Genomic DNA, 26050 nt, shown 5'->3' with positions numbered 1-26050 from the left:
ATATATTTTCATCATATTCCACCAAAAAATACCGAAAGTTCTGATATTTATTCCTCGTCAAAATACCCAGAAATAACTTCATAAATATATCATCACATATATGTATCATCAATCAATCCACTCCAACTCCAGTCCATTCTCCCAATGGCCTTGAAGTACTTCCCCGCACTTTCGCAAGAGATCGTCAAGAACTGTATAGGTCTCATTGTCTGGATATTTCATCACAAAAGACAAAGAGAAAGAGAAAGATCGTTCCGCAGAGACGCGTTTCTTAGTCAGTCAGTAAGTAGTCTGCAGTGACATTGGTAATACGTAAATGAGTCAATAATTGATTGCCAATTGATTGACTAATCCAAGCCCACTCTCTACGGAAATTTGATGGAACACCCGCCTGCAGGCCATGGATAAATGCTCGAACCGTTCCACTGCAAGTCCCATTGACAGAACGTGTTCGCCTGCAGTGCCACCGCTACAACATGTTCGTTGCAGCTTAATTCAAGAGTCTGCCACAGAGAGCGAGAGAGAGAGCGCGCACTCTTATACGGCCAAACAAAAACACAACATGTTCGAGTTGGATGGTGCGGCACTATATAAGGCCGGTGCCATGGGCTGGGACCGTCATTCCGCCGCAAAAACCAAAACCAAATATAACAAAATAAAGAGAAAACGTGTAGGAAAAACGTAGCAAAGCGAAGGCTGCGTTGGCGTGAGATTTGATTTCGAGAGACCGACAGCAACCGACCAACAACAAAATATTCAAATTGTCGACCGTTTGGATTCGTTTCGTGCGTTTCGTGTGTGTGTGTGGGTGTTCCGTTCAAGTCACAAAAATATTTGATATTCGCTTTATGCTCCAAAAATGAATTTTATGAGCATTAAAACAAAGTTTAAAATATATGAAAATCAAGTGAAAGACAACAAACATCAAACGAAAAGCAGCAAAAGTGCAAGAAATTAAGTAAAAAAAAAAAAAAGAAATATAAGAAATAAGAACGAAGAAAACATTTGGATTAAAAACGCATTTTGGATAACATACAAAAAAAAAGAAGTAGCAGCAGCAGCAGAAAAAAAAGCATAAGGTAAGCAAAAGGCCACGACCTTAATGACTGCAACACAAAAACAACAACAACAAAAAAACCCCAATAGAAATTGTCGCAAAATGGGGGAAAAGAGACTAGAAGACGGGGCAGGGGGCATGCAGCGTAATGAGTTTATTCAACCCGGTTGCAACTACCATTACTACGTGTGTGTGTTTTTTTTTTAGGGGTGCAAGTGGAATGCAAAATGCAAATTACACTCGCGGGTCGCAGGCAAAAACTATGTGAAATTCTTTGGACAGACACATTCCATTTGAGTTATAAGTTGGAATTAATTTAGAATACTTAAAAGTATCTTTCGAAATCCATAGACAGGCAGACACGACACACAGACAGACAGACAGATATCTTCTTCATTTTGGCTGCACTCATGCATGCGTTCATGTTCATTCATGCTCTCCTGGGCATTCAGTGCAGGCCAGCAAGCAGCAGCAGCATGCCACACAGCAGCGTTGGTATCTTGCGCAAAATTCGTAAAAATGCCATAATTAAATTTAATAAATAAATTAATTAATAAGCAAGAGGTAGAGTGGCAGACCTGCTGCGATTTCGTGTTATATTGAAATTGCTAGGCAACCAAACAAAGGAACAACGAACCAAATCCAACCCCAACCCCCAGCCAAAAGAACGAAACGAACCTCAGAGAGGGAGCGGTGGAGCGGGAGCGGTTTTCGGTCAGTTGTTGGTGCTCCCACACACCATACACCATACCACATGCCATACATACTCCTCACTCCTTTTCTTGTGCAGGTGTGGGTCGAACTCAGACGTAATTACAATAATACCAGACAACAACAGTAAAAGCAACGGCAACAAAAACAAAAACAGCAGCAACAGCAATGTATGGCCATACCAATGCGTATGAGTGCAGGCGTCACAGCAGACAGACTTCAGACCCAACTTCAGAGAGAGGGAGGGAGCGACTTGGACCTCGAGACAGTCAGAGAAAGACAAAGAGGGAGAGAGAGATATAGAGTAGTAGTTGTACTTGGGATAATACCCTCTAATTAAAAAGTATGACAAATATGAAATTATAATAAGGACAGTCAAGGGTTCAAGGAACTTTCGGTGAGAGGATTGAATACACAATTCTCGGGGAGCACAGAAAATGCTCTGGAAAATATTAGTTCAATATTTTTCCAGACAAATTACATCCAAAAAGGAAAAATTATTGATTAATTCTGAAATTTCGAGTACAACATAATAGTCAAAAAACTATTTTCCTCCAGGGTATCTTCAGTCTCAAAAACCCCTTAAAAGCCAGTCTTTAGTCTCATTTTTTACTTGTGGCTTTTTTTTAGTTTTTTTGGCGTAGGCGCCGTCGCCGCTGCTTTGCAGAGGAAGTGCCAGAGACAGAGACGCGTTGGCGCGCTGCTGGCAGTTGAATTTTCGAATTGTGCAAGGCAAAGGCAAAAGCCAATGAAAATTGTATGATTTTTGATTCGCTTTCGATTCGAGTGTACAATAGCAACAATTGTGGCTCACAAAAAGAATTAAAGAAGCTTTTTTTTTCGATCATTAGCGACACTGAATGTCGAATGCCGAATGTTGTTGGCTGTGGCTGGGAGCTGTCTCTGGAGCTCTGTGTGTAATTGAATCGAATGCGATTAACATAATTTTGTTTGAAAAATGTTTTCTTTTCGTTTCGTTGTCATTGCAAATTACTCCGTACAATAATGTGCCTAATGCTCCGACCATTAGCTGATTAGTTGGCCATTAGGCAACGGATGACGATGAAGAGGGGATTTTGGCGGAGGCAACGCAGCAGAAAATGCAGTTAAAAACAACAACAACAAAAGTTACATAAATAGCGAAACGAAGGCCATGCCACACTCCACAAGAGAGAACCCACAATCAGGCTGGGGAAAACTTTGACTATGCTTCATGGCTAATTTTAGAGGTAGCTAAAGAGCGAGAGAGAGAGAGACAAGCCCCCCAAAAGAAAAACTCAGACACAAGAAAAGAAAAACTTTTTTTTTTCCAAAAGGCCCATCAAATTTTATGAGCAAGAAACACAAAGTGAGACAGAGAGAGAGAGAGAGAAAGAGATGTTACTGGTGACCCAGTTTTTTCCAGGGAAAACAACCAGGAAGTGGATAAAGTCTCAAAACCATAAACAGAAAATCTCCTCCAAATTCCCACAAGAATTTATCTCCCTTTCCTCCCCCCACAAAGAAGTGTTGTAATTTCTCTTGTTTTTGTTCGTTGCATCCAGAGCTTGAGGGAGGGAGACTTCATTTTATGAATAATTTATGCACTTAATTGATTTGTTTATTGTTTCTGTCTGTGGTTCAAGTTAATTAATTATCGACTTTAAATGGTTTTCCATTACAGAAAAAACAAAGTGAAAAATCTTGGATTTAAAACAAATACAAAAATGGATAGCACAACAGAAACCAAAATGCAAGTGGCAGATGCCACGCCCATAAAGGCGGAGAAGGCGGAGACCATCATTGACATTCCCACTGCCGTTACTGCCTGCCAATCTTCATCATCGTCCTCGTCTGCGTCCTCCTCCTATGACACGGACTGTAGCACGGCCAGCAGTACCTGCTGCACGCGACAGGGCGAACACATCTACATGCAACGCGAGGCAATGACCATGCCCATGTCCTGCCCTGCTGCTGCCACACCGTTGGATGCATCTGGGGATGATATGAGTCTGCTGAAGTACGAGCATCGCAAGCACTGGCCCTGGTTTATCCTCGTAATCTCCATCATTGAGGTGAGCATTAAATCCCCTGAAAAACATATCTAATATATATCCATATCCACGAGTATATGCGCTATCCCATTGGGTATTCCATATTTATGATTATTACGAATGAATGCCCCTAGAAAAAACTTTATAAATACTCAAACTATCAACGCAAAGCAACAGAAAATGATTCAAAAAGTGCTACAAAAAGAGAGCGGAAGTTTTACTTAGTTTACCCCACCCCCTGTCTGTGTGTGTGTCTGTGTCTTTGCGTCTGACTTTGTGGCGCCACCCCCGAAAATCGATTGTAAACAACTCGAACAACAAACAACAGCAACAGCAAAGGAGAGACAGAGAGCAGCGAGAGCGAGAACAGCCAAAAGCTTTTCTTTTGAAGGGAAATTGTGGAAATGATTTGGCTAGAAACTAAACTTAAAGAGTGGGGAGGGGGCACACCCAGAGAGATATAGAGAGGGAGTGAGTCCTGCCCCACAGGGCGTATGAAATGTTGTTGTTTGAACAAATGCCAAAAAGAAGGACGAATCCCCTGCCCCCATTTGGCAATCGTTTTTGTTTTTTTTTTTGGGACACCATCGCGTGCCAGACAGCGCCAAGAACATAAATCAGAGCCAGGGAAATGGGGAAACCCCTTCTGCAACCCATACTAAAACCCCATTCTATATTATTTTCCTTACAGATTGCAATCTTTGCCTATGATCGCTATACCATGCCTGCCCAGAATTTCGGTCTTCCCGTGCCGATTCCCAGCGATTCGGTGCTTGTGTATCGACCCGATCGTCGCCTCCAGGTGTGGCGCTTCTTCAGCTACATGTTCCTGCATGCGAATTGGTTCCATTTGGGTTTCAACATCATCATTCAGCTGTTCTTTGGCATTCCCCTGGAGGTGATGCATGGCACGGCGCGCATTGGTGTCATCTATCTGGCCGGCGTCTTTGCGGGCTCCCTTGGAACGAGTGTCGTCGATTCGGAGGTGTTTCTTGTGGGCGCCAGTGGTGGAGTCTACGCACTGTTGGCCGCCCATTTGGCCAATATCACTCTGAACTATGCGCACATGAAGTCTGCGTCCACACAACTCGGTTCGGTGGTTATTTTTGGTAAGTAAAACAGATACCGCTCTCTTCTCCTCTCCAGAGGCATCTCTGTAGCATTTTTACTAACCAAAATCCTTTCCCCTTTATCTACTCTTTTCTCTGTTTAGTTTCCTGCGATTTGGGTTATGCTCTCTACACGCAATACTTTGATGGCGGCGATGCCACATCCTCGGCATCCGCGGCCTTCGCCAAGGGACCACAGGTCTCGTACATTGCTCATCTAACGGGCGCTCTGGCAGGGCTCACCATTGGCTTTCTGGTGCTCAAGAATTTTGGGCATCGGGAGTACGAGCAGCTCATCTGGTGGCTGGCCCTCGGCGTCTACTGTGCCTTCACCGTCTTTGCGATTGTGTTCAATCTGATCAACACCGTTACCGCACAGCTGATGGAGGAGCAGGGAGAGGTCATTACACAGCATCTGCTGCACGACTTGGGTGTGTCCTAAGCAGCAAAGGGACTGGAGTGTGGTTGGGTTGGATCATCAACATCATCAGCGGATCCTTAGCAGAGAGACCTATAGACACAAGCGAAGGTAGAGAGAAAGAAAAGAGAGTGCTCCAGATTGAGAGAGAGAGAACAGAGAAAGAGAAAAAAAGTTCACTCAACGATTTTTAGTTCAAAACTAAATTCGAAATTCGTTTGAATTTTCAACCTTTTTTTCGGTTCGTTATCGATTTTCAATTATAGTTAATCGTTATCGATATACACTCTTTGTTAATCGTTATCGTTTTCTAGTTACCGTTAAAGGTCAACCCATTGGCTTGTTTCATTTTCCGCCTTTCATTTTCACATATTAAAAACAAAACAAAAAAACTTCGAAAACAGAAAAAATTAATAACAAAAGAAAAAGAAAAACCGAAAGCCGAAAAACGTGTAAACAAAATGTTGTGATAGAACCAAAGACTGAATTTATTTTGCGTGTAAAAATACAAAAACTAAAACAAAAGAAGAAAATGGCAGAGAGAAAAAACCAACCAGGAAAACAAGAGGAAAATCCCAGGCAGCGCCTCTCGCTCTATAAAGCAATTATCAAAATGGAATGGAAATGTTTTTTTCACTTAATTTTATTTTGTTTCTTCGCTTAAATGGTTGTTCTAAATTATGTATTTATTGGCGCCCCCCACATGCTATATAATTCTACTGTAATTTAGGATTTTTCAATGAATGACAGCAACAAGAAGAAAAAAATCACGATTGCTGTAGAGATCTAGAAATGTATAGAAATCACCTAACAAATTGTAAATAATATTAAGTCCGCACACTAGTCAAAACAGAAGATAGGAGATAGAAAATAAATGATAGATAGATACAAGATATAGTAGGGGGAAATGAAAATTCACTGAAATGAAAAGAAAAATATTTATTATAAGTAATCCCCCCCCCCAAAATGCAGAAACAACAAAAAGAGAGAGATACATACAATACACAAAAAAAGTATTACTAATTTATATATTTATTTAAATGTTTATTATTTTTGTCAATTTATTTATTTATTTAATAATTTAGTGGAAAAAAGCACGAAAAAAACACAACAACAAATGTAATATGAGAAAAAATTCAAAAGAAAAATATACAGAAAAAATACACACGACACGATGAAAAGCCAAAGAAAATACAAGAATTATCAACAACAACAAAAATACATGAACAATTTGTTTCCTTTTATTACTACAATATTATTTATTTTAGTTTATCTTTTTTCAGTTTGATTCCCACCTCAATTGAAAGGGCAGTAAATAATTGAACTATATAAACACACATACACATATTAGATAGTATCGAAAACAATCCAAAAGATACTCGTACTCTTCATGTACTATTCAAATAGTAATCAAATAGATAATCTGGCATGAAAAAGTCAGCAGAGCGTAAGCCAAATAGAATATAATGGAAAACCACAAAATATAAAGCTCCTTCTTAAGCCCCATAACACACCCCCTAATACCCCATAAGGATACCCTCCCTCAAGGATCTGTGTGGACTAGAGACAACACAAAAATCAAATAGCAAATATGCAAAAATCCGAAAAAATACAAATTAAAAAATAAACGAAACGAAACGAAAAATCTTACATAAATAAACAACGGACTAAAATTGAACAAAAACAAAAATAAATGTCTAAATTATAAATGAAATTCCTCCTCGGTCTCGTTTTTCTCTCAATCACAAAAAACATATCTCCAGGGCGGGGACAAAACCCAAAAAAGGAAATGCTAGGAAATGGAAGAGAGTTCCCCAGTTCCCTTCTGCAATCGATATTTGTTCTATATAAAAAATGAACAAGGCAGTGGGCAGGGGAGGGGAACTTCACTAGAGAACCTCTCTGTCATTCAGAGTGAATAATTGCAACTAAAGCTCCAAGAAAATCCTTAATTAAGACCCCACTCTGCACAGTTATTTTCTGAATGGAATGGAATGCCTGGTATACCCACTATGCATAGAGAATGAGGGTATATTATATTTCAGATTGTGTTTGTCATAGAAAGAATGTAGGAAAACTTTAGGTGTAAGTCGCATAGTTATTTGAAGAATTAAAAGTTGGTTATTTTATATTCATTTTGGATTATTTTATGTATAGTTTTCACCTCAAATTCCTCATGCGAAGTAGTCCCTTAGTCTCAATAGCTCTTTATTAAATGTTTGCCAGTCAAAGAAGGGTGGCTTTGATGAGAGCTCAGCTCCCCCTAAATCAATACTTGCCCTATATTACTAGTGGCAGTTCGAAGAGCAGAGCGGGGAGCGGGACAGAGAATCGGCAGCAGTCGATGTGTATTTTTCTCCCAGCAGTCAATATACTAGTATATCTACCTATAAAATGAGAAGCACAAAAAGAGAGTTCCAAGTCCAATAATAATTCATCTTCCCCATAGATTATCCCCTGGATTATGCCGACCCCCCTAATCAGCATTCAACTTGAGGAATTCATTCGAAATTTGAATTAAATATGAAGGCAATGGAAACACACAACAATAATTAATAATTGTGCATAATCAAAGAAGCGTATAACAGGAGTTGTCCTGTCCTCCGTGTTGTCGAAGGAGATGTCGATGCTGCGCTTGATTGCATCTGCCAATTAATTCCACATTAAATTATACAATTATCGGAGGCATTCCTCCTATCCCCCCTTCTCCAGAATGAAGTCCAGTGGCAGTGCCATTTTAGGGGGCGGAGTGGCACTCCAATCTATGCTACAAAGAGTTGCTTGCGGAGTTGCAGAGAGAGAGATAGAGAGATTTATGGTAGACAGAAGCTGCCGCCTGCCGCCTCACTCGGCCATCAAATTGAAATTCAGAGGCACAATGTCAACCGATGCGCCACAACGAAATGGAGAGACGAGGTCAGACAGGCATCAGGCACAGGCCTGGTCCTCTGCTCACTCTCCTCTCTTTACTCTGCGAAATCTCCGAAAAATCCACATAAATAACGCGGGCATCGGGACAGCCTCCACTGTGACTCGGCTCTTGCCTCTTGCCACCTCAGTCTGCTGCTTCTCGTTCGTTGAGCTTGTTTCTGCGAATGGCAGGTGCAACTCAATCAACGCCGCCAACCGTCTTACAGTCCACCGCTGCTGCTGCTGTTGCTGCTGCTGTTGCTGCTACTCCTGCTACTGCTGCTGCTTGTTGTGCCACAAACGTTGCATGTCATCTGGACACAAGCTGCAGTTGCAACTCAGAAAGCTGAAGCTCTGAGGCTCAGAGCTCTGGTTGTGGCTGTAGCTCTGCTGCCTGCCACCTGCCCCAAAAGTTGTCTTTGAAACGTTTTTGTTTATATTTGGTGGAAGAAGGTGAAGTGGCAGTGGCAGACAGAGCTACCCCTCTCTCTCTATCTCTGTTGTGCTCAACTGAGGAAGCTGTAAGCATGTTTCGAGTGGGGATATCACAAGAGATCAACGATCCAAAAGGCACAGAGAGAGAGACCCGGGGTTCAATGGTCCTTCAAGTATTTTTTTTATTTTGCAATCAAAGAACCTGAAAGTACAGAAAGTTCTCGCTTCTAAATTAGAACTCAACCAAGATCCCAAGACGCATTCCATTTGGGACTACTGAGACCACACACCTAAAGGGGAATCCACTGGAAAATCTTATCGACAGGGCTACTTCTTCTCCTGCTCTGCTCTAAATGTACTTTGCAGACTTCTTTTGACCCTGAAAAGCAATTATCCCTTTCTACTGGTCTCTCCACATGACTTTTCGGCAGTTCTCTCGCCTGTTGTCGCTCAATTAGAAGGACTCCCTCGTCGATAAGGCAAACTACCTGTGATTTAGGACCCTCTGAAAGGAGAGGGCTACCCAAGTAGCTAAGAGTGGCACACCAAGGACGCTTCTCTCTGGGAAACAATTTAAAAGGAAAACGCTTTTAGCTCAATTCATAAAACATTCATTAACACATGGAAATAAACGAGTGGAGGCCAGAGCAGTATCAATATCAATATTCATCATCAAAGTTATCCAACGACAATGGCACCATAACATTCTTTAGCCACAACTTCAAACGAAAGGCATCCACCCCATTCATGTAGTACTTGAACAAACGCTGCTCTCGTATAAAGCCAAGACTCTCGTACAGGGCCAATGCCGCCGTATTCGAGTACTCCGCTTCGAGCACCACCAAATCCACATCTTTGGCCACCATCGCCTCGATGGCCTTCACCACCAGCGTCCGGCCAATGTGCTGCTTGCGATAGGCCATATCCACGGCCAGCATAGCTATGTAGCCCTGAAACAAACCCACTCCGTTGGACTCCAGCTTGCACACAACCACGCCCACATAACGATCCTCGTCGCGTGCAAAGAAACAGAGCTCGGGCCAGTTGTAGACAAAGTAGCGATACGTGTAGAGGGTGTACGGCTCCGAGAGGGTCTTGTCAATGAGGCCCTGCAGGACCGTTAGCTCGGTTTCGTCTTGGAAGCGCGTGTAGCTTATCACAGGCAGCGAGAGAGAAGAACGCTCCTCCTTCTGGGCATGCGAGGGAGAGATCTGTTGCTCCTTTTGGGCAGGAGAGAAAGAAACACTCAAAAGCGCAGTATCTTGCTTCTGATCAGGCAATGGACTCAACTCCTGTCCTTCTCCAGCAATTTTACCCTTAATCATTTTATTTTTGTTTATAATTAATAAGAATACTTTAACAATTTTTAAAACAAAAATCAACGTAGATTTGAGTTCTTTTTTGAAGTAGAAAATATCAGAATCCCCCAGTCATCAATATTCCCACAAAAAGCGACCTTGGAGAAGAGGCGCCTTGCCAATCCCAGCGTCCCGCTACCACTCTCAAAGTGCCACAAATTCCCCTCCCAGAGCCCACTGCCACAACAAAATCCCAGCAGGTGACAGACAGCGCAGCACAGCACTCGTCATCATTGGCTTCTCCTTTAATAGCATTACCCCTGCCACAGAGGCAGTCGTCAGGGCAATTAAGAGGCACACCCCGTGGCAAGGACGGTGACTGCTTTCCACACTCCTTTTCCTTGAGGGATTTTCGAGCATGTGAAAATTATGAAAATGTCTGGCAGCCACACGACGACTTTGACACGAAAAATGGCTGGCTAAATCCTTTGTTGTCTGTGAAAACGAGGAAACTGCCAGCAAGCACGCACAGGTGTCTGCCCCACGACACTACGAATGAGTGGGAGGAGCCACGCAGAACCCCACTGCCACAACATTAGCTCCTCTGCCCCTTTTTGGGGTCTTTTGCATATATGAGAGCTAATTCCGTTTGTATTAGTCGTACGTTTCGTGTGACGTGCAGGAGGAGATGGCTCATGACCTCATATGACCACCAGTTAATGGCTAAGGCGAATGCAATAGAAGCAATTAACCTAAAAGGCCCATAAAGGACACGTAGGACACATAGGACACAGGACAGGGAGCTTAAAGGTAATCCAATATGGGGTTTTGGTTGGAATTGGTTTACCCATACCCCGAATATATCACACAAAGTCCCCGCTTTATACACTTACCCCGCAGCTCTCTCCATGCCTTTCTCGCTGTTTCGTTTGTCCTGTTGGTCCTATTTAACTTTTGTCCTGGTTTCAGCATTAATTTTGTTTGTCCGGAGTACACTCCACCGTCTCCTTCTTTTCATTCTTTATAATTAGTCCTGCTGCGGTTCCATTTTTCGCTCCTTTTTCTAAACATTTTCCGCAGCCGCAGAAATGAATTGTAGCGCCAGAGCATAAAGAGCACTTGGAGTCAGGAGACCTGCCCAGGACACACACATACACACAGTGGAACCGGGCCGCCAAGTGTTTAATGAAGCGGTTTAAGCGCACGACACAAAGAGCCGCCAAGAGCCGCCAAGAGCCGCCAAGAGCCGCCAACTCTTGGCCAACAAATTTCCATATTTGCCTTGTCGAGTGAGATAAATGGATGGCCACAAGTCCTGGGACGACAACTCCTGGGGCGCCATTCCACACTCCTTTTTCTCTTTCAGTTTTCTGTTGGTCTCCACCTGGAGTGGACTTTTGTGCAGTTTATTAAAAAAGAATTAACTGCAAAAGCCACCAGGGAGAGGGTGAGGGTGAGGGCGAGGACTCGCACTTGTTCCTGTTTCTCTTTCTGTTTCTCTGGTTTTTGGGGTCTCTTTTCTGTTGGCTGTGCCACGCCAATATTTCAGTTGGTTTTATGACAGGTACAAGTGCGCCTTTTTGATAAGCATTCATTCCTGTGGCAGAGAGTCCAAGTTCGAATGCGAATCCCCATGTCCATGTTGCAGATAGAGCGACGACAACTGTGAGATGTGAATGCCTCTTCTCCTCAGCCTCCTCAAAACAAAAGGACCGGGCACGGGGCAGGTTGATTTCTGCTTCGCGTGGGACGCAGTGTCTGCGTCTCTCTGCTACATGGTCGCGTGCTCCAATCCTCATTGTTTCTGTGGAATGCCTCACGAATGGACTGGTGGGTCTGTGTGTGCCTGAATATGTCAATGTAATGATCTCCTTGTCTCGTTCGTTCATTCGCATCTGTTTGAATTACATAAATATTAACTTGTACTTTTTATAAACATGTTTGTGTTTGCTCACCGCATCGGATGGGGCAGCAGCAGCACCACCAAGAGCATCGCATCCAGTGTGGAGTCAGGAGTAAAGTCAGAAGTGGACACAGTGGAATTTCCAGCAATGTTGAATTCCAAACTGCACTCGAAGCTTCGATTGGAGGACGACGGCTATTGATATGATTTATGTACTCCAGAGCTGGTATTCGTTCAAACTGAAGAAGAAGATGAAGTTTGGTGGAGTCGTTGCAGTTAATCTAAGTATTATCTTAACGCAGAAATGACTTAGTGGGACGTGAAGATATAAACCAGCTTTATATTAATTTTATTTTATTTTTTTTGTACTAGTTGCTTCCTTTTTAATCAAAAATTCGATGTACTTTCTTCACCCTAACCTGTAAATGGAACATACACCTGGAATACATTTCAACACACTCTCTTCTTCCTTAACCCCTTTTTAACAACATTCCACCGACTCTCTCCACCATAACCCTTTCTTGGCGGTCATCACAACCACTCTCTTCACTCTAATTGAGATGCCGGATCTACCCACTCTCTTTACCGTACCCATCATTTAAAATGCATTCCATCCTCTCTCTACACCTGAAATACATTCCACCCACTGCGCTCACCCCAAACTCTAACAACTTCTCCACCTCCTATTTTCTACTGCTTATCCTCCTGCAGCCGCTGACATGCTACATGCCTTCCTTTATTCTACCCTTACCTTTTATTCTGGCGTTGGCAGCATCAAATTATCACATTTCCAACATTAATCAGCGTCAATGTGGGGGCAGCAGCATCTTTTGTCCGAAAGGAAATCGGCGCATGGACACAGTTGTTGCTTATTCCATCTTTTTGCATTTGTTTTCTCATCACTTTTTCTGCCTCCTCCTCCTCCTTCTCCACTTCTTTTCTTTTGCCATTGCTTATTTCCGTTAGGTGACAACGCTGACGAATGACTTAACGGTGAAATATGTACGCATCCACAAATAAAACATAAATTCCGTGTCCCTCAGCTGGGATTGGGATTTGTTAACTGCACTGCCGCAGAGGATGCGGGCGATGGCGGGGGTGACGGGCTCATTCTGGACATAAATGTAGATGTCACAAACACGCAACACAACACAGCAAAAAGGAGCCACGCAAAAAAAGCCAAAGTTGTTCGAGACGTGCGGTGTGTGGGTGCCTCATGTTGGCGACACTGTCGTGGCACAGGTGCGCGTGTCAAAAGAAATTTTAGTTTTTTCACTGCTCTCCGTCAGGATATGTCATAACTCGTGAAATGATAAGGATGGATTGCCACATTTTATCGTTATATACGCGAATACCCGACAAAAACACGACGCGACGCGCACTAGAACAACACGAACTCTCCAAGAATAGCCTGCTGATCGTGGAGACTTGTCGACAAGAGCAATAATGTTGTAGGCGTTTGCTCCTTTGGTTTGGTTGCAAATATGCACGTAATTGATGTAATTGAAATGTTTTCACTGCTCCCCGTCGGGCGATGCCATAGCTTAGAAGATTATAATAATATATTGCCATTTTTTATCGTTAAATACGCAAAAACGTGAATAAAACAAGACGCGCACTGCGAACACGAACTCTCCAAAAATGGCCGCTGATCGTGGAGACAAGCAACAAGTGTCACCACACCTTGTGGTGTAACCACACCTTTAAGCTCAGTTGTTAGCGCGCCCAATTCAAATTCAAATTTAAATTATTGCTTGAAAATAATGGCCGATTTTATTCAATTTATTTACAAGTACAACAAACATTGTAAATACAAAAGGTGTATATATCTATGCAAATATCGATTGGTTTGGTGCCTAGTCCCTTAATTTATCCACAAAATCTGGCAGTGTTGCGGCTATATCAAATTGAAACCAATTAAATCATACTTTTGTAAGCTATATTTTTATGCTGAGGTAGGAATTATCATCATATCAATGTGTGTGTGTATTAAGGCCTGTACGAATTTCGTATAAATATTGCATTGCCAATATCGGCATCTATATTTATTTTTGTTCAGCTTAAATTGATTCCTTGATGGCATTATTCCCTAGAAAGTCTTGCATTTATAGATATACCTACATATATATCGAATTCCTTGAGCATTTTGTTACACCTAATCAGTTCGATTTGTTGTAAATATCTCTCGTTTCAATGATTCTGATACTTTTTCCATCGATTCTTTGTACTTAACTATCAAAAACAGAACATAATATAATGATTACACGACACGATTTGTCCCCTATATATAATAAATATATATATATAGATATATAGTGCTCGATATATCTGATTGATGCAGATACGCACATTACAAAAACAATTAAACTGGAAAAACTGGAAACTTAATCGCCGTTCGAAAAACAATAAAAACTCCAACGGAACACAAATGAAACAGAAATGATCCAAAAATGTAACCAAAAATACGAAAAACAAAGCAGGATCCAGCATGAATCCAGGTTCCAGGGATCTTCAATCCCTCTCACACCTGAAAGTCGCTGAAGTACGTCTCCGTGACGCGTATCTTCTCCATGCGCATATTAAACAAAGCAAAGCCATGCAGTATGTTGAAGGCAATGGCAAAGACCACCAGGGCCGAGTAGGAGCCAAGGGCAATCCACCAGAGGAGATTCTCGTGCAGCTTCTGCTCGAAACTCTTCAGCACCAGCAGCCCGATGGTGAGGCCCGCCACAGCACCCGCCAGATGGGCCACAAAGGAGACGGCGGCCACAGTTTCCGTGGAATCTGTGACATGCTGTACTTCACTAACGGCGGCACTCGACAGCATCACATCCTCGCCGGCATAACGCGCATAGATGGCGAAACCAAAATCAAATGAAACTGGAAATCAAGACAAAAACGTTTCTCTATAAGTTATGGCTGTTTTTCTTTTGTTGGCCGACTCTCAGTGCCTTACCAAAAACTAATATATGCAGCAGTCGTACCACTCCATATCGCATTTGGTGATAGTTGAGCAGAACATTCGCCAGATGGGCGGCCAACAGAGCGTAGACACCGCCACTGGCGCCCACCAGATACACTTCCGGATCGAAGATGCTGGTGCCCAGCGATCCAGCCAGCACGCCCGAGAAGTAAATGCAGCCGATCCTCGTCGACCCATGGACCATCTCCAGCGGCAGGCCGAACAGCAGCTGCACGGCCACATTGAAGCCCAAATGCAGCCATCCAGCGTGCAGCACCATGTAGCAGAGAAACCGCCAGATCTCGTGCCGCTTGTCCGGTCGGTAGATGAACATCGAATCGGTGGGTATGGGTCCTCGTGGTGCCGCCTCGCCCGTGACCATCGTGTGATACACAAAGAAACCCAACTATGGAGGAGGAGAGCGCGAGAAACATTAGATAAAGCTTTGGAAAACAAGGGATTACCCACCTCCACGACTGTCACAAGGATAATGAAGAAGGGCGGTGGACAGCAGGTGTATCGATCTGCATAATACTTGCGATCCCGCTCTTCGGGGAGGATTTCCATGGCCACAGCATGCACCATCTTTCGAAAGAGCGGCGGTTCGCTCAGCACCAGCTGAAAATCGTTCTCAGAGCAGACCTCGCGATCCCGATGATGGACGGCACATTTAAAGCTGCGCGTTCGCTTGCCGCTCATCTGAAAGAGATCGAAAAAGGAGGCTGAAAAAAAAGTAGATCCAGGAATCTTTGCTTCCAAATTCAAGGCAGCACACATACGATTCATTCATCATCCCCCTGATAGCATACGGATCTCCGCCGATATATATATTTTCTACAATGAAGTCGAATTATAAAAATTTGACCCTTGTCGTCCAACAAAATGCGGAGAATACGGCACGCATCACGGAGCAGACGAGTGGATATGTGGTGTCCGAGACTGGTTCGGATACCCTGATGCAAACCTCCTTCGACAACAGCACGGCCGTTGCGATCGTCAAGCATTTGAATTCGAGTTTTGTGAAATTGGCCCAAAGCGCTGTCCGGGATTTGGATCCCACCGACAAGCTGTGCTTTCTCCGGGTGGCAACCCGCAAATTCGAGTATATGGTGGCCCCCGACGATTCATTTATCGTAACAGTGGTATTGTAATTGAATGCATTGAAGTGGGATGCATATAGTCACACGCAGGGGAACATACAATAACAATGGAGAGATGACATTAACCACCTTTTGAGCTAATGAATTGGAGTGGGATGGACATAGTAACACATGCAATCTCTTTCTTGGAGAGCGAGGACATTTACCGTAACGTAATTCTTATTCTCCACACTTGATGAAATGCGTAGGAATGAGAGAGACAGTCACACAAGGAAGCAAGCACGCACTCTCTCCCCAAGTAGTTTTTTTTGGAGAGCCTGAGGGCATAAATCTTTAACCCCAAAACTAAGCGAGCCATAAAATTATGAACACAACTCACACAACTCTTTGGATTCGCATTTGGCTTACGCGTAGTGTGTGACTAGCGCAAAACTAAATAGTTTTTATTATGTAATTAAGATGTTAACAAAGATGCGAAACGGGCCACGCAATTAAGGCGGCTCATAAAACAACAACAGAAACAAGACGAAAATCTGCAAAAGGCGGAAAATGTGTATTGTGTTTAATTAAAAGCGAGTGGAACTGTCAGGGGGGCGTGGGGTGCAGAAGAATCCAAATGAAGCCTACACGCAATTAAAATGCACGATTACGAAAGGAAAACAAGAAAAAACCGCCACAAATTAAGTTTCAGAGCCACAAGGCAAAAAAAAAAAGAGAACGCTCACAAAATAGTTACTTCCGCTATGCGCGGTGGGGGCGGGAGAGTCGGTGAGTGAGAGCTGGGCAGTGTCACTACTACTTGTGGCTAATCAGCGCTAGTCTGCCACTTCAGCTTGCTTAATGCTAGTAATTATCAAATTTTATTTAATTGATAAATCACCAGGCAAAGAGCGGGGAGTGGGCGGGGGACGGCTTGCGGCTACGATTTACTCTCTAGTTCTGTTTGTCTCGCACACACACACAACATTTGCATAGCAAACAGCACAAGGTGGCAGCACCGCACATATCAATGTGTGGGTGTATTTCCAATTACTGGAAACACATGTTTAACTCTACACGAGCTTCCCAGCAGCGCAGCGCATCGTAGATCCACTTACGCGGTGAAATCCTAGCCTGGCTGGATTTTCTCTGCTTTCTGCCCCAGCTGCTTTCCAATCAATTTGCCATGATGCTCGGCTAATTCAACACAATTTATAATTTAATCACAATTAACACTCAACACTTAACTAATGAATTATTTTGCTGAATGGGGAAACGTCCGACACGACATCGTTCCCGCCGGCGTGCGTAAGTCTCTTTTGCAGTCTCCACTTTGCTATCCCTCTCTTTCTTTCTCCTTTTGCACTGCCACGTCCACTTGCTGGCTAGTGTTAAAAAACGTTCAATTATTGATCACAACAAAACAGATCTGCAAACAAAAAAAAATCCGGACATTGTCGCGCCATCGAAGTTTGCTTCGATGCTATATATTGCTATAGCCAATAATCACACTTTACTCCTGTCTTGCCGCCTCAGTTCTTCGGAGGTTCCGATTAACTTCCGATTACATTTCTTCGTATTAAATTGTTACAATTGCACCAACAATATGCTTTACGAATTTGTGCATTGTGATGCACATTGCATTGTGGCCAAGTGACAAATGGGGTTTGGTTTCTTTTCGGTAAGATCAAGCGATCAAAACACACAACATACACGGGAAAAAAGGGCCAAATGGAGGAGGGTTGGGCTGCCGAAAGAATTGCATTATCGTTTGTTTAGTGACTCCGTGTGCGCACTGCGCACCATGGGATGCCGAGGCCGATGCCAATGCCGCCGTGGAACAGTGTCCTTGCTGCGGCTGATAATGTCATTACCTGGGCAGACGCAGACGCAAGAGCAAATGAAAGCCAAGCCTGCCTGGTCACCGCATGACGTCACCAGGTATGTGAACGTTGGACTCTCATTTAACTGTGTTAAAACTATATGATTCTCTGCTCCATTCACGTTTGCTCCTTTCCGCAGGGCCTGGGTGTGTGTGTGTGTTTTTTTTTGGGTCGCGTCGCAAACATAAAGCGACAAATTGACGCAAAACATTTAACACACGAGCAGGACAGGACCCCGGACATGGTGAAACATGGACCATTGCCTTTGGTGGAGGAGGAGGGGAGCAAAAGCAACGACTGCGACGTTGGCGGCTTCCTCTATGAGGCAGGGCATGGAAAAAATTCCTTTGAATTACGTCCGTTGCAGCACTGCCGCCACCACCACCACACACATGTGTGTGTCAGCCCATGGCAATGCGCAAAAAAGGACATCTCCGCCGGCGGTGTGCCCAGCTCCGGAGCCTGCATCCGTGTTGGTGGCCAGGCAGCGTCGGGCAGCGGTCAGGCATTGTATACCACTCTATTATGCATTTCGTAGCTCGTTCTGGCTCCGTGTTGACATTTTTATTCCAAACAGTTGAGCAATATTTATAAACTGAAGTCAGGCAGCGGCAGCAGAAAAGTGGGGGAAAAGCGAATGGAAAAGAGAGTTGTACCCGCCCAGAGATGTGTCACCAGAAGCGGAGTGTCCGCCTGCATACCCCCCCGGCTCCTAAGTGCACATTCTTTTGCAGCTCATGAAATCTTCCATTTGATTAACATTTGTTTTTGCTCTGCTTTCAGGCCAAGGCCAAGCGGCTGGAGGAGCGAAAACCTAAGCTGATTTCATGGGGGTGTGGGGATGGATGGATTTGTTTGTTGTTTGTGGCACAGCACAAGCAGAAACAACACCTTGAAGCGCTGCGCAATCCCTGACCAACGGATCATCTAATTGAATGACAATATTATGCCAGGGCCTAATTCAATTTGCATTACGCTGGAGGGCACATCCAGCGTTCCCTCGAAAACAGTTGTTTAAATCTTAAACAAACACAGCAATTACAGCAGAACGGATGCACTTGCTGCTGTGACTGTGACTGTGGCTGTGCCAGTGCCTGGACCTCTGTGCCTCTGCTGGTGGGTTTTCGTCTAGCCAAATGACTTGGACGGGACTCTCCTCTCCGTGGCCCTGTAATTAGTCCTGGGATAAAACGAGATGAGAAACGAGAGGATAAGGTATACGCCTCGGTTCTGTGACCTTTGTCGGCCTCATCGGGGGTCCGGTATGTCCGCTAATTATCACATTTTTACTCATTAAATTCACATTTGCCTTTTTTTTTTGGCAGGTTTGCTGCCTAATTACAGGGTAATCAGGCTTTCAGCCGCTTTGGCTTTGGCGCTACCGTTTTGGGAGAGGGGGGGCAGCTAGATGATGATTGATTGGTGGCCATTCCTAAGCTTAAGACGGGAATCGTCTCTCTCGTCTGTGGGGATTGACATCTGACTGCAAAGTGCAGGCAGGGCGCGCGTGCCAGCGGCAGCAACAAAGCAGCAAAAAGAATGGAAATGAAAAAGTGCAAACAAGCAGCTGAAAGCCAAAAAGAGCTCTGAAATGGATATGGAAAACAGCGACAAGCGACATCGACAGCGACAGGGAAAAAGCAAATCGAAAACTGATTTGGAGCGGAAGTTCATTTGCACCTTTCCCAGGCAGCAGCGGCAGCAGTTTCCTGTATTTGCGATGTCAAGAACAATGGGAACTCGCACACACAGAGAGGCAGGGAGGGAGAAAAAGAGGGAGTACGAGTACGAGTACGCACTGCCAAGACGTTAAGAAATCCATGAATCAGTGGAAAATGCTCTATCGTACTACCTTGACGTTTTGGCCTTTGACGCCGTCTATTGTCTTGAGAATTGGAGTGCAAACAGCCACCGCCCGTTGGCTTTTGTATTGCAAATCAAAAGCTATATGCGACTTCAATCCATATATAGATTAAGGATATGCTTGCATTGCCTTTCCTTGCCTTGCCTTGCCTTGCATTGCGTATGTGTATGCAAAAGGAGCAGGCACAGTCCCAAGGAGCAGCTGTCGTTGCTCGCTCGCTCTACTTCTGTATTTGATTTGCGATTTCTGAGGCAAGCGGAAATGGAATGACACGCGAGGCACTCCACATCGAAGGCAGCAGCAGCAGCACAGCCACTCCTCACATTGTTTGGCAGCAGATTGGCAAAAATGGAGGCAATGGCAATGGCATACAACAACAACAAAAAGGAACCTAAAAGAGAGCCAAAGAGCGGCTTCCTTCCACTTGAGCCATACGCATTGTTTGGCTGCTGTTCGATCTAGGACAGGCCAAGCGCGTACCTTTGAAGGGGCGTGCCGCCAATGGAGGAAGCATATGCCTGGAAATCGGATATCGCTCAAAAACAATCCACAAAAAAACAAACATTTCAAGTCCCAAAAACAGAGTTTTCCAACCCACTGAGCAGCCGCAATCTGACGATTCCAGCTGCCACCGCCGTTGAGTAGGAGAGTAGGTGTAAACCTGAGCAACGCGTGTCCTAGACTTAGAGGATGGACACAGCCACGGCCTGATGCCTCATTAGCGTATGGGTCGGGTCACAGGTTAATGATGTGCGCATTGCGCACACCGTGCCTGCGCTTCCGCCTTGGACAGAACGCAATTATACGAGGCACTTGAGCTTGAACGAGGAATGCAACAGCAGAAGCAGCAGCAGCAATGTAACTTCTTCCCATTCATTGACCCCTCTCTGCAGTCTGGAGCTACTCCGCTCGGGGTTTGTGTTTTTATGATGTTGTCGTAAATGTCACAGGTGCGCTCTGTGTCCCATTTAAATTTATTTCAACATAATTAGTTCGTTTCGTTTCTATGTTGCAGGGGCAGTTGCAGGGCTTGCAATGGAATGGAAGAACAAATGAAACTTAATTTGATTTCCAAACCCCCGCCAGGAAAGAGTGTTGCGGGCGATGATTCTCCCAGAGCGGATTACACACACACACGCACAGAGAAAAACAAAACGCAAAATTCGATTTCCTGAAATGTTTTGAAGATAAATTTTCGGTATGTGGCCGGGGATTACATAAACTCGTATTCGCGGACAAACACCTGCAGCCTGGATGGACGCAGAACGGAACGGAAGAACCACGGGACTCACGTGCAAAAATAAAATGCAAAAATGATCATTTTGAGATATGCGAAACGGTCCATGGACCATGGCCACGCTGCAGGATGCCAAACAGAGGTGGATATGCCATCTACATGGTCGTTCATCCTCTCGTTTTTTGGGTTGAATTTCGTGACGATAGTTAAAATATTGCATTGCCTCTGACAGAGAGGCATGAGGGGAGTTGGCATGGCCGGGCAAAAGTTCGGTTCCTGGGGTTCTGGTCTATTTTGTGTGCACGTCGTTATCCTTGCCCCCGGATGCACAACAATCAAAATAAACGGCTGCCAAATTGACCATTGACCAAACAACGTCAGCAGGAGGAGCCAAAAGGAGAGCAGCAATGCCCGATGAAGGAGCAAAAGGAGGAGAACCAATGCCCCGATGGAGGAGTAAAGGGAGAGAGAACCAATGTCCCGATGGAGGAGTAAGGGAGCGAACCTCGATGCCGATGGAAGAGCAGAGAGGAAAGGACCAATGTCAATAGAGGAGCAGAGAGGACAACTCAATGCCGAATGGAGAACCAGAAGGAGGAGACCTCAATGTCCGATGGAGGACCAGAAGCTCACTGTCGAATGGTGAAGGATGTGTGGGAGTGGAAAGTCGTACGCGAATGGGACAAGCGACATCATCTTTGGCACTGTCACGTCCACTCCATCGACAACACAACTCACGGTTCAAGCGTCCAAGCCATCAAAAAAGGCGCGGCGGAACAGACGGAACGGGGAACTCACTTGTTTTTGGCGTCCGCCAAACAAGGGAATCCAATTGGTAAAAACGTCAAAGCGATTAAACGCGGAGTGTAGTCGCATCCTCTGGATTAGTTCGATTGTTCAAGGACTTAGAAGTGTTGAAGGGAATGGAAGAGAACTTTAAGGCATTCCTTTGAGAATCCCTAGGAATATAAATGTTGGATAGAAAATATAGAATATTTCTTATAGTCTAGATTATCGTTTCCCCGCTAAGCCCACGTCCCCGTCCACCATCCCTATCGTGTGGCAACAACTCTCTTTCATAATTAACCAGAAATGTTTGCCACTCGTGCGGCTACCCCCAACCCCACATCGATTTGCGCGATATTACTGCAGAATAATGAAATCGCCAAGAGATTCCAATTCAATCTACGCGCCGCGTAGGCCATTTATGGATTGGCATTGATTTAATACCGCATCGTCGTCGTCGTCGTCGCCGCCGTCGCCATTTCTTGGCGATCGCCTCCAGGTTTTCTGCCAGGCGTCCCCTGAGCCCAAGGCGCAAGGCATTTTGCACCTACCAAACAGAAGTAGAAGGAGCAGGCCGCAGCAGTGGACTCCAAAGTCCGAATCTGATCTGATTCCCGCCGCCTATCGGAGCTGGAGATCAACAGAAGGAGGAGGAGCAGCAGCAGCAGCAGACGCCACCGCGGCGGAGGATGGATGGTAGCTGGTAGCTGGTAGCTAGAGCTCCACTCGCGAATGTTTATTCAATAAACTCGATCTTCGATGTAGAAGTGGAAGCAGCAGCAGCTGGGCTGGCTGGCTGGCTGTGCATTCCAGCACAGAGGAGACCCCACTCTCTACACAACAGTGGCCCCCATTCAAGACAAGCCGCTGGAATTTCTTGGTGCGTGCTCGGCACAGGTTCGGTCTCGGGTTCAGGTTCAGGTTCAGCTGGTTAGCGCTGTAGCTGGAGCTGAGAAGCTTTGGCGTCTGCCAGCTGCGTCTCCTGATTATGATAATGGGGAGAGACCAGGCCAAACCGTGGTACGGGGCCGGTATATGTATGATCGAATGATCGAATGCTTGGCAGCTCCGTTGACTTTCTGATTAATGCAAGAATGCTCCTTGGCGGCGTTCTTGCTTTTTGCTGAGTGATTCTTTCCGACTGCAATTAAAAGTGCTTACCCTTTTGTTTTGCCCGGGGACGGGGCATGGCATCAATGAGACGCGACTTTAAGCAAAGGCCTCAAAGAGGGTCAAAGTGGGACTCAAACAAAGGAACTACTTTACCCAAAGGCTTGTAGCCATTTCAATCCTCGAATACCTTTTATAGTGCCCAATTCTACTGCTCTTAGAGCATCCCATAGTCGTTGTAGTACTTGCCATCACACGCATCAGATTGATTCTTGACCGGCTGCCGGTAGTCTCCTGCTGTGTGCCTGATGCCAGATGCGGCCTCGTCGGAAGACAAACGACAGTCCGGTCGCGGCAGCAGTCGCCTCGTGCCTACCAGTTGTCATAACGTTCAACACATATCTGCCCCTCGTTGGCGTCGTCTTCGTCGTCGTCGTCGCCACCATCACTGTGGTCATCATCGGTGTGGTGTCCCCACCATGTCCCATGTCCCAGGGCTCTCTGCGCTGCCATAAAAGGATTTGTCACGTGCGAGCTTTTGTTAAAAATTCAACAATCATCATCATCGGAGGGCAATCTCCATTGCAACAGCAGCAGCCGCAGCAGCAGCAGCAGCAGGAGCAGCTCTCTGCATTATGCATGTCGCATTGCCAGAGCAGACATCGTTCGGAGCATTCCTTCGTTCGAAGGCAGGTCCTGGTCCATATGGCATCCCCAAACCCCCCACCACAGTACACTGCTAACAGCAGCAGATCATTGAAATTTATAATTAAGTGGAAATATGTTGTCTACGAACTAAAGATTGCAACAAGGATCTTCAGATTGATGCTAAAGATATGAATGCCACAGACAAAAGGCAGCAGCAGCAACAGCAACAGCAACATAAGCAGCAGCAGCGGAGGAGTTGGGCCCACAATTGGAATAACAAATGCATTAGCAGTGACCAAACAAGGACCTAATAATGTACTCACAGGGGATGTGCATTGTGCAAAGAATGGGCACCACCGTAGGAGCTCATCCACAATTACCGTTAGACTGAAGCACACACAGACAGAGAAAGAGAGAGAGAGAGAGTGAACGAAGGACACAAAGATAGAAGGCAAATAAAGACATTGTCCTGCTCCTGCTGCTGCTGCTGCTGATGGCCATGGCTAATTCATGACTTTGAGGACACTTTGGGCAAACAATTGGAAGAGACGAAGAAGGAGGCACACTCCGAAATTGATTATGCATGGAGTGTGTGTCTTTCCGTCCGACTGTCTGTCTGTCTGTCTGTCTGTACTCATGTGTGCATGCCAATCAACTGGAGAATCAATCAAAATGCAATAGTACATACGTACGATTGCCAATCAAAGCTAAATCCAAAGAAGAAGTCAGTGCAGAGGTGGCAGCAGCTGCAGTCGAGCTTAAAATGGAAAGCCAGCACCCGGACTGGACACTCTTTTTCGGACACGGCCACGGCAACCAATGTAAGTAAGAACCACATCAGGACAAACAGCAGGAGCAGCAGCAGCAGTAGCAGAGCCACAGAGAAGACACACGACGTCGGCCAGGCAAACAATCAAATGTCCAGCCAGGCATGACGCTCGGCCCTGAAGGAGCAGAGGCAGAGCCAGCGACAGCGTCGTCTATTTGCCGAGCGTACTTTTTGCATTTGCCAAACAAGAGTGTGTGGTGTGGTGTGGTGTGGTGTGCCCTTCCTTTGCACTCTGTTTGAACACGAGCCCATCCCGAGTACACCAATGTCCGAGGCGTACATACTTTGCACCTGTGTTTGCACTTAAATCGAGTTTGATGTTGGCAACACATGGCCGGCCGTAGATGGAGCACTCACCACATTGACAAAGTCCTGAAACGTTACATAGCCCGGCCCAGTGGGCATTTGGGCCTTCTTAGCGCGCTCCAGCAGCAGCTCCCGCTTGTTCATAGGCACTTGGGATAGAAATTCCGGCGATGTGAGGGCCAATAGGAATTCCGTGACGCATATTTCACCAAAACCTTCAGGATCAAACTGGAAATGAAAGAGGAATTTAGTTTTCAGTAGATCTTGCAGGTAGGTTGCATTGTAATTACCATATCAAAGAGGAGTTTCCATTTCTGTGGAGGTTGAGGAGGAAGAAATAAAAGATATTTTTTGATTAGAAGGGTTATAGGGCTCCATTTAAGTCCAATCAGAACTCACATCTCTCAGCAACTCCCTTCGCAGTTCAGCCTCATCAAAGTCTGAGTTTAGGGAGGTGTGTTCCGTATCATAGCCAGCATCATTTGTACATTGCTACGAAATACAAAATATGCCACTTATTTATATACATATTCCTTTCACTTATTATATCACTGAACTTACATATCTCATTTGTGTGTGCGATATGGATCCTATGGAGGCCAGCGATCCAGCTATGGTGGATATATGCTCGATATCGGCCAGCGTCTCCTGTTGACTACTACCGCCGGCATTCTGCTGACTCGTTGGGATGATCTCCAGTGCCCGCGAGCTGCCTCGCTCGGAGCCAGGCCACATGCTGATCCAGGTTTAAATATTTATGGGTTGTGTAGGGTTTTAGGGTGTTCTTAAAGTAGTGGCAGCGATTGTAGAAACAGTCTTTTTCTGTGGTAAAATTTAAAAAAAAACAAAAACGAATGAAATAAATATAAATGTTTACCAAAAGCTTTTGCCTTGAAAGCTCTTGTGGATTATGTGGCATTAAGACCCTAAGAAAACTGCCACCGTTTTGGTCGAACACGTTGACACGTCGCGAGAGATTTTGTTGTTTAACTTTCTTCTAACAGTGGTTCGAATCCCACGAGAGTCGGGAATGTTTTTCTTCTTCTTCTGTATAGTTCGTGGCCTGTGCAAATATTTGTTACAATTTGTCGCTCGTTGGAATTGTTGCTTTAATTTGCGGGCCCAGATAGAACCTCAATTCCATTTTAATCATAGGCTAAAATTGGTAATCAATACCTTAGTCTATTTCATGGCTGGAATACATATTTCCTTTTGTCTTTCTTTTGTTTTGTTCTCCTTTCCCTGTGTGTTTTCATTGCCATGGCAACCGTTGCACTCTCTTCTCCCTCTCCGCACTGTTGATAAGAAGGTTATTGATCTCACAAAAGGCTATTCCGCCAAGGGTCCGGTTCCGGTTGCAGTTTCCTTGTTGATGTTATGCCGCCACAACCCGCGACTGCGCAGAATCCAGCAAACAATTGTTTTTTTTTTCGCATTTGTTTTCCACTCCGGCAATAATTGTTTACGATTTA

General features: G+C 44.9%; 5 protein-coding genes across 9 annotated transcripts in view; 2 read left to right on the top strand and 3 right to left on the bottom strand.

Annotated features, from left to right (window-relative positions):
- The window catches only part of LOC111068817 (cohesin subunit SA-1), an 87075-nt gene extending 75474 nt beyond the window's left edge, over nucleotides 1-11601 (bottom strand). For all 3 annotated transcript variants that reach the window (XR_005968126.1, XM_041594567.1, XM_041594566.1), the window contains exon 1: nucleotides 10865-11601. Coding sequence is in view for 1 of the 3 variants with exons in the window: in XM_041594566.1 (XP_041450500.1) it covers nucleotides 10865-10881 (17 nt within the window). In the remaining 2 variants the exon portion in view is untranslated. The remainder of the gene's footprint in view (nucleotides 1-10864) is intronic.
- LOC111068823 (protein rhomboid) lies at nucleotides 611-6291 on the top strand. Its single transcript, XM_022358565.2, has 4 exons — nucleotides 611-1079; nucleotides 3432-3822; nucleotides 4493-4910; nucleotides 5015-6291. The coding sequence occupies exons 2-4, from the start codon at nucleotides 3475-3477 to the stop codon at nucleotides 5350-5352; spliced, it is 1104 nt and encodes a 367-aa protein (XP_022214257.2). The 5' UTR covers nucleotides 611-1079; nucleotides 3432-3474; the 3' UTR covers nucleotides 5353-6291.
- LOC111068825 (N-alpha-acetyltransferase 30) lies at nucleotides 9269-10052 on the bottom strand. Its single transcript, XM_022358567.2, has one exon. It carries the CDS (start codon nucleotides 9996-9998, stop codon nucleotides 9333-9335), a length of 666 nt encoding a protein of 221 aa, XP_022214259.1. The 5' UTR covers nucleotides 9999-10052; the 3' UTR covers nucleotides 9269-9332.
- A 2028-nt stretch (nucleotides 11602-13629) lies between the features above and the next one.
- LOC111068815 (protein rhomboid) lies at nucleotides 13630-25393 on the bottom strand. 3 transcript variants are annotated; one of them, XM_022358551.2, is made up of 7 exons: nucleotides 25140-25393; nucleotides 24978-25070; nucleotides 24869-24892; nucleotides 24630-24806; nucleotides 15305-15535; nucleotides 14831-15242; nucleotides 13630-14754 (listed from the first exon to the last, which is right to left on the bottom strand). In XM_022358551.2, exons 1-7 carry the CDS (start codon nucleotides 25311-25313, stop codon nucleotides 14396-14398), a joined length of 1470 nt encoding a protein of 489 aa, XP_022214243.1. In that variant the 5' UTR covers nucleotides 25314-25393; the 3' UTR covers nucleotides 13630-14395. The 3 variants fall into 3 exon arrangements, with proteins under 3 accessions (XP_022214243.1, XP_022214244.1, XP_022214245.1); XM_022358552.2 differs by lacking the exons at nucleotides 24630-24806; nucleotides 24869-24892; nucleotides 24978-25070; nucleotides 25140-25393 and adding an exon at nucleotides 17034-17237; XM_022358553.2 differs by lacking the exons at nucleotides 24630-24806; nucleotides 24869-24892; nucleotides 24978-25070; nucleotides 25140-25393 and adding an exon at nucleotides 15616-15919.
- LOC111068816 (dynein light chain roadblock-type 2) lies at nucleotides 15595-16303 on the top strand. Its single transcript, XM_022358554.2, has one exon. The coding sequence runs from the start codon at nucleotides 15676-15678 to the stop codon at nucleotides 15985-15987; it is 312 nt and encodes a 103-aa protein (XP_022214246.1). The 5' UTR covers nucleotides 15595-15675; the 3' UTR covers nucleotides 15988-16303.
- Nucleotides 25394-26050: the final 657 nt, after the last annotated feature.

Source organism: Drosophila obscura, unplaced genomic scaffold (assembly GCF_018151105.1).
Source record: "Drosophila obscura isolate BZ-5 IFL unplaced genomic scaffold, ASM1815110v1 contig_30, whole genome shotgun sequence".
Taxonomy (NCBI): domain Eukaryota; kingdom Metazoa; phylum Arthropoda; class Insecta; order Diptera; family Drosophilidae; genus Drosophila; species Drosophila obscura.
This window is presented reverse-complemented; position numbering and strand designations above follow the sequence as displayed.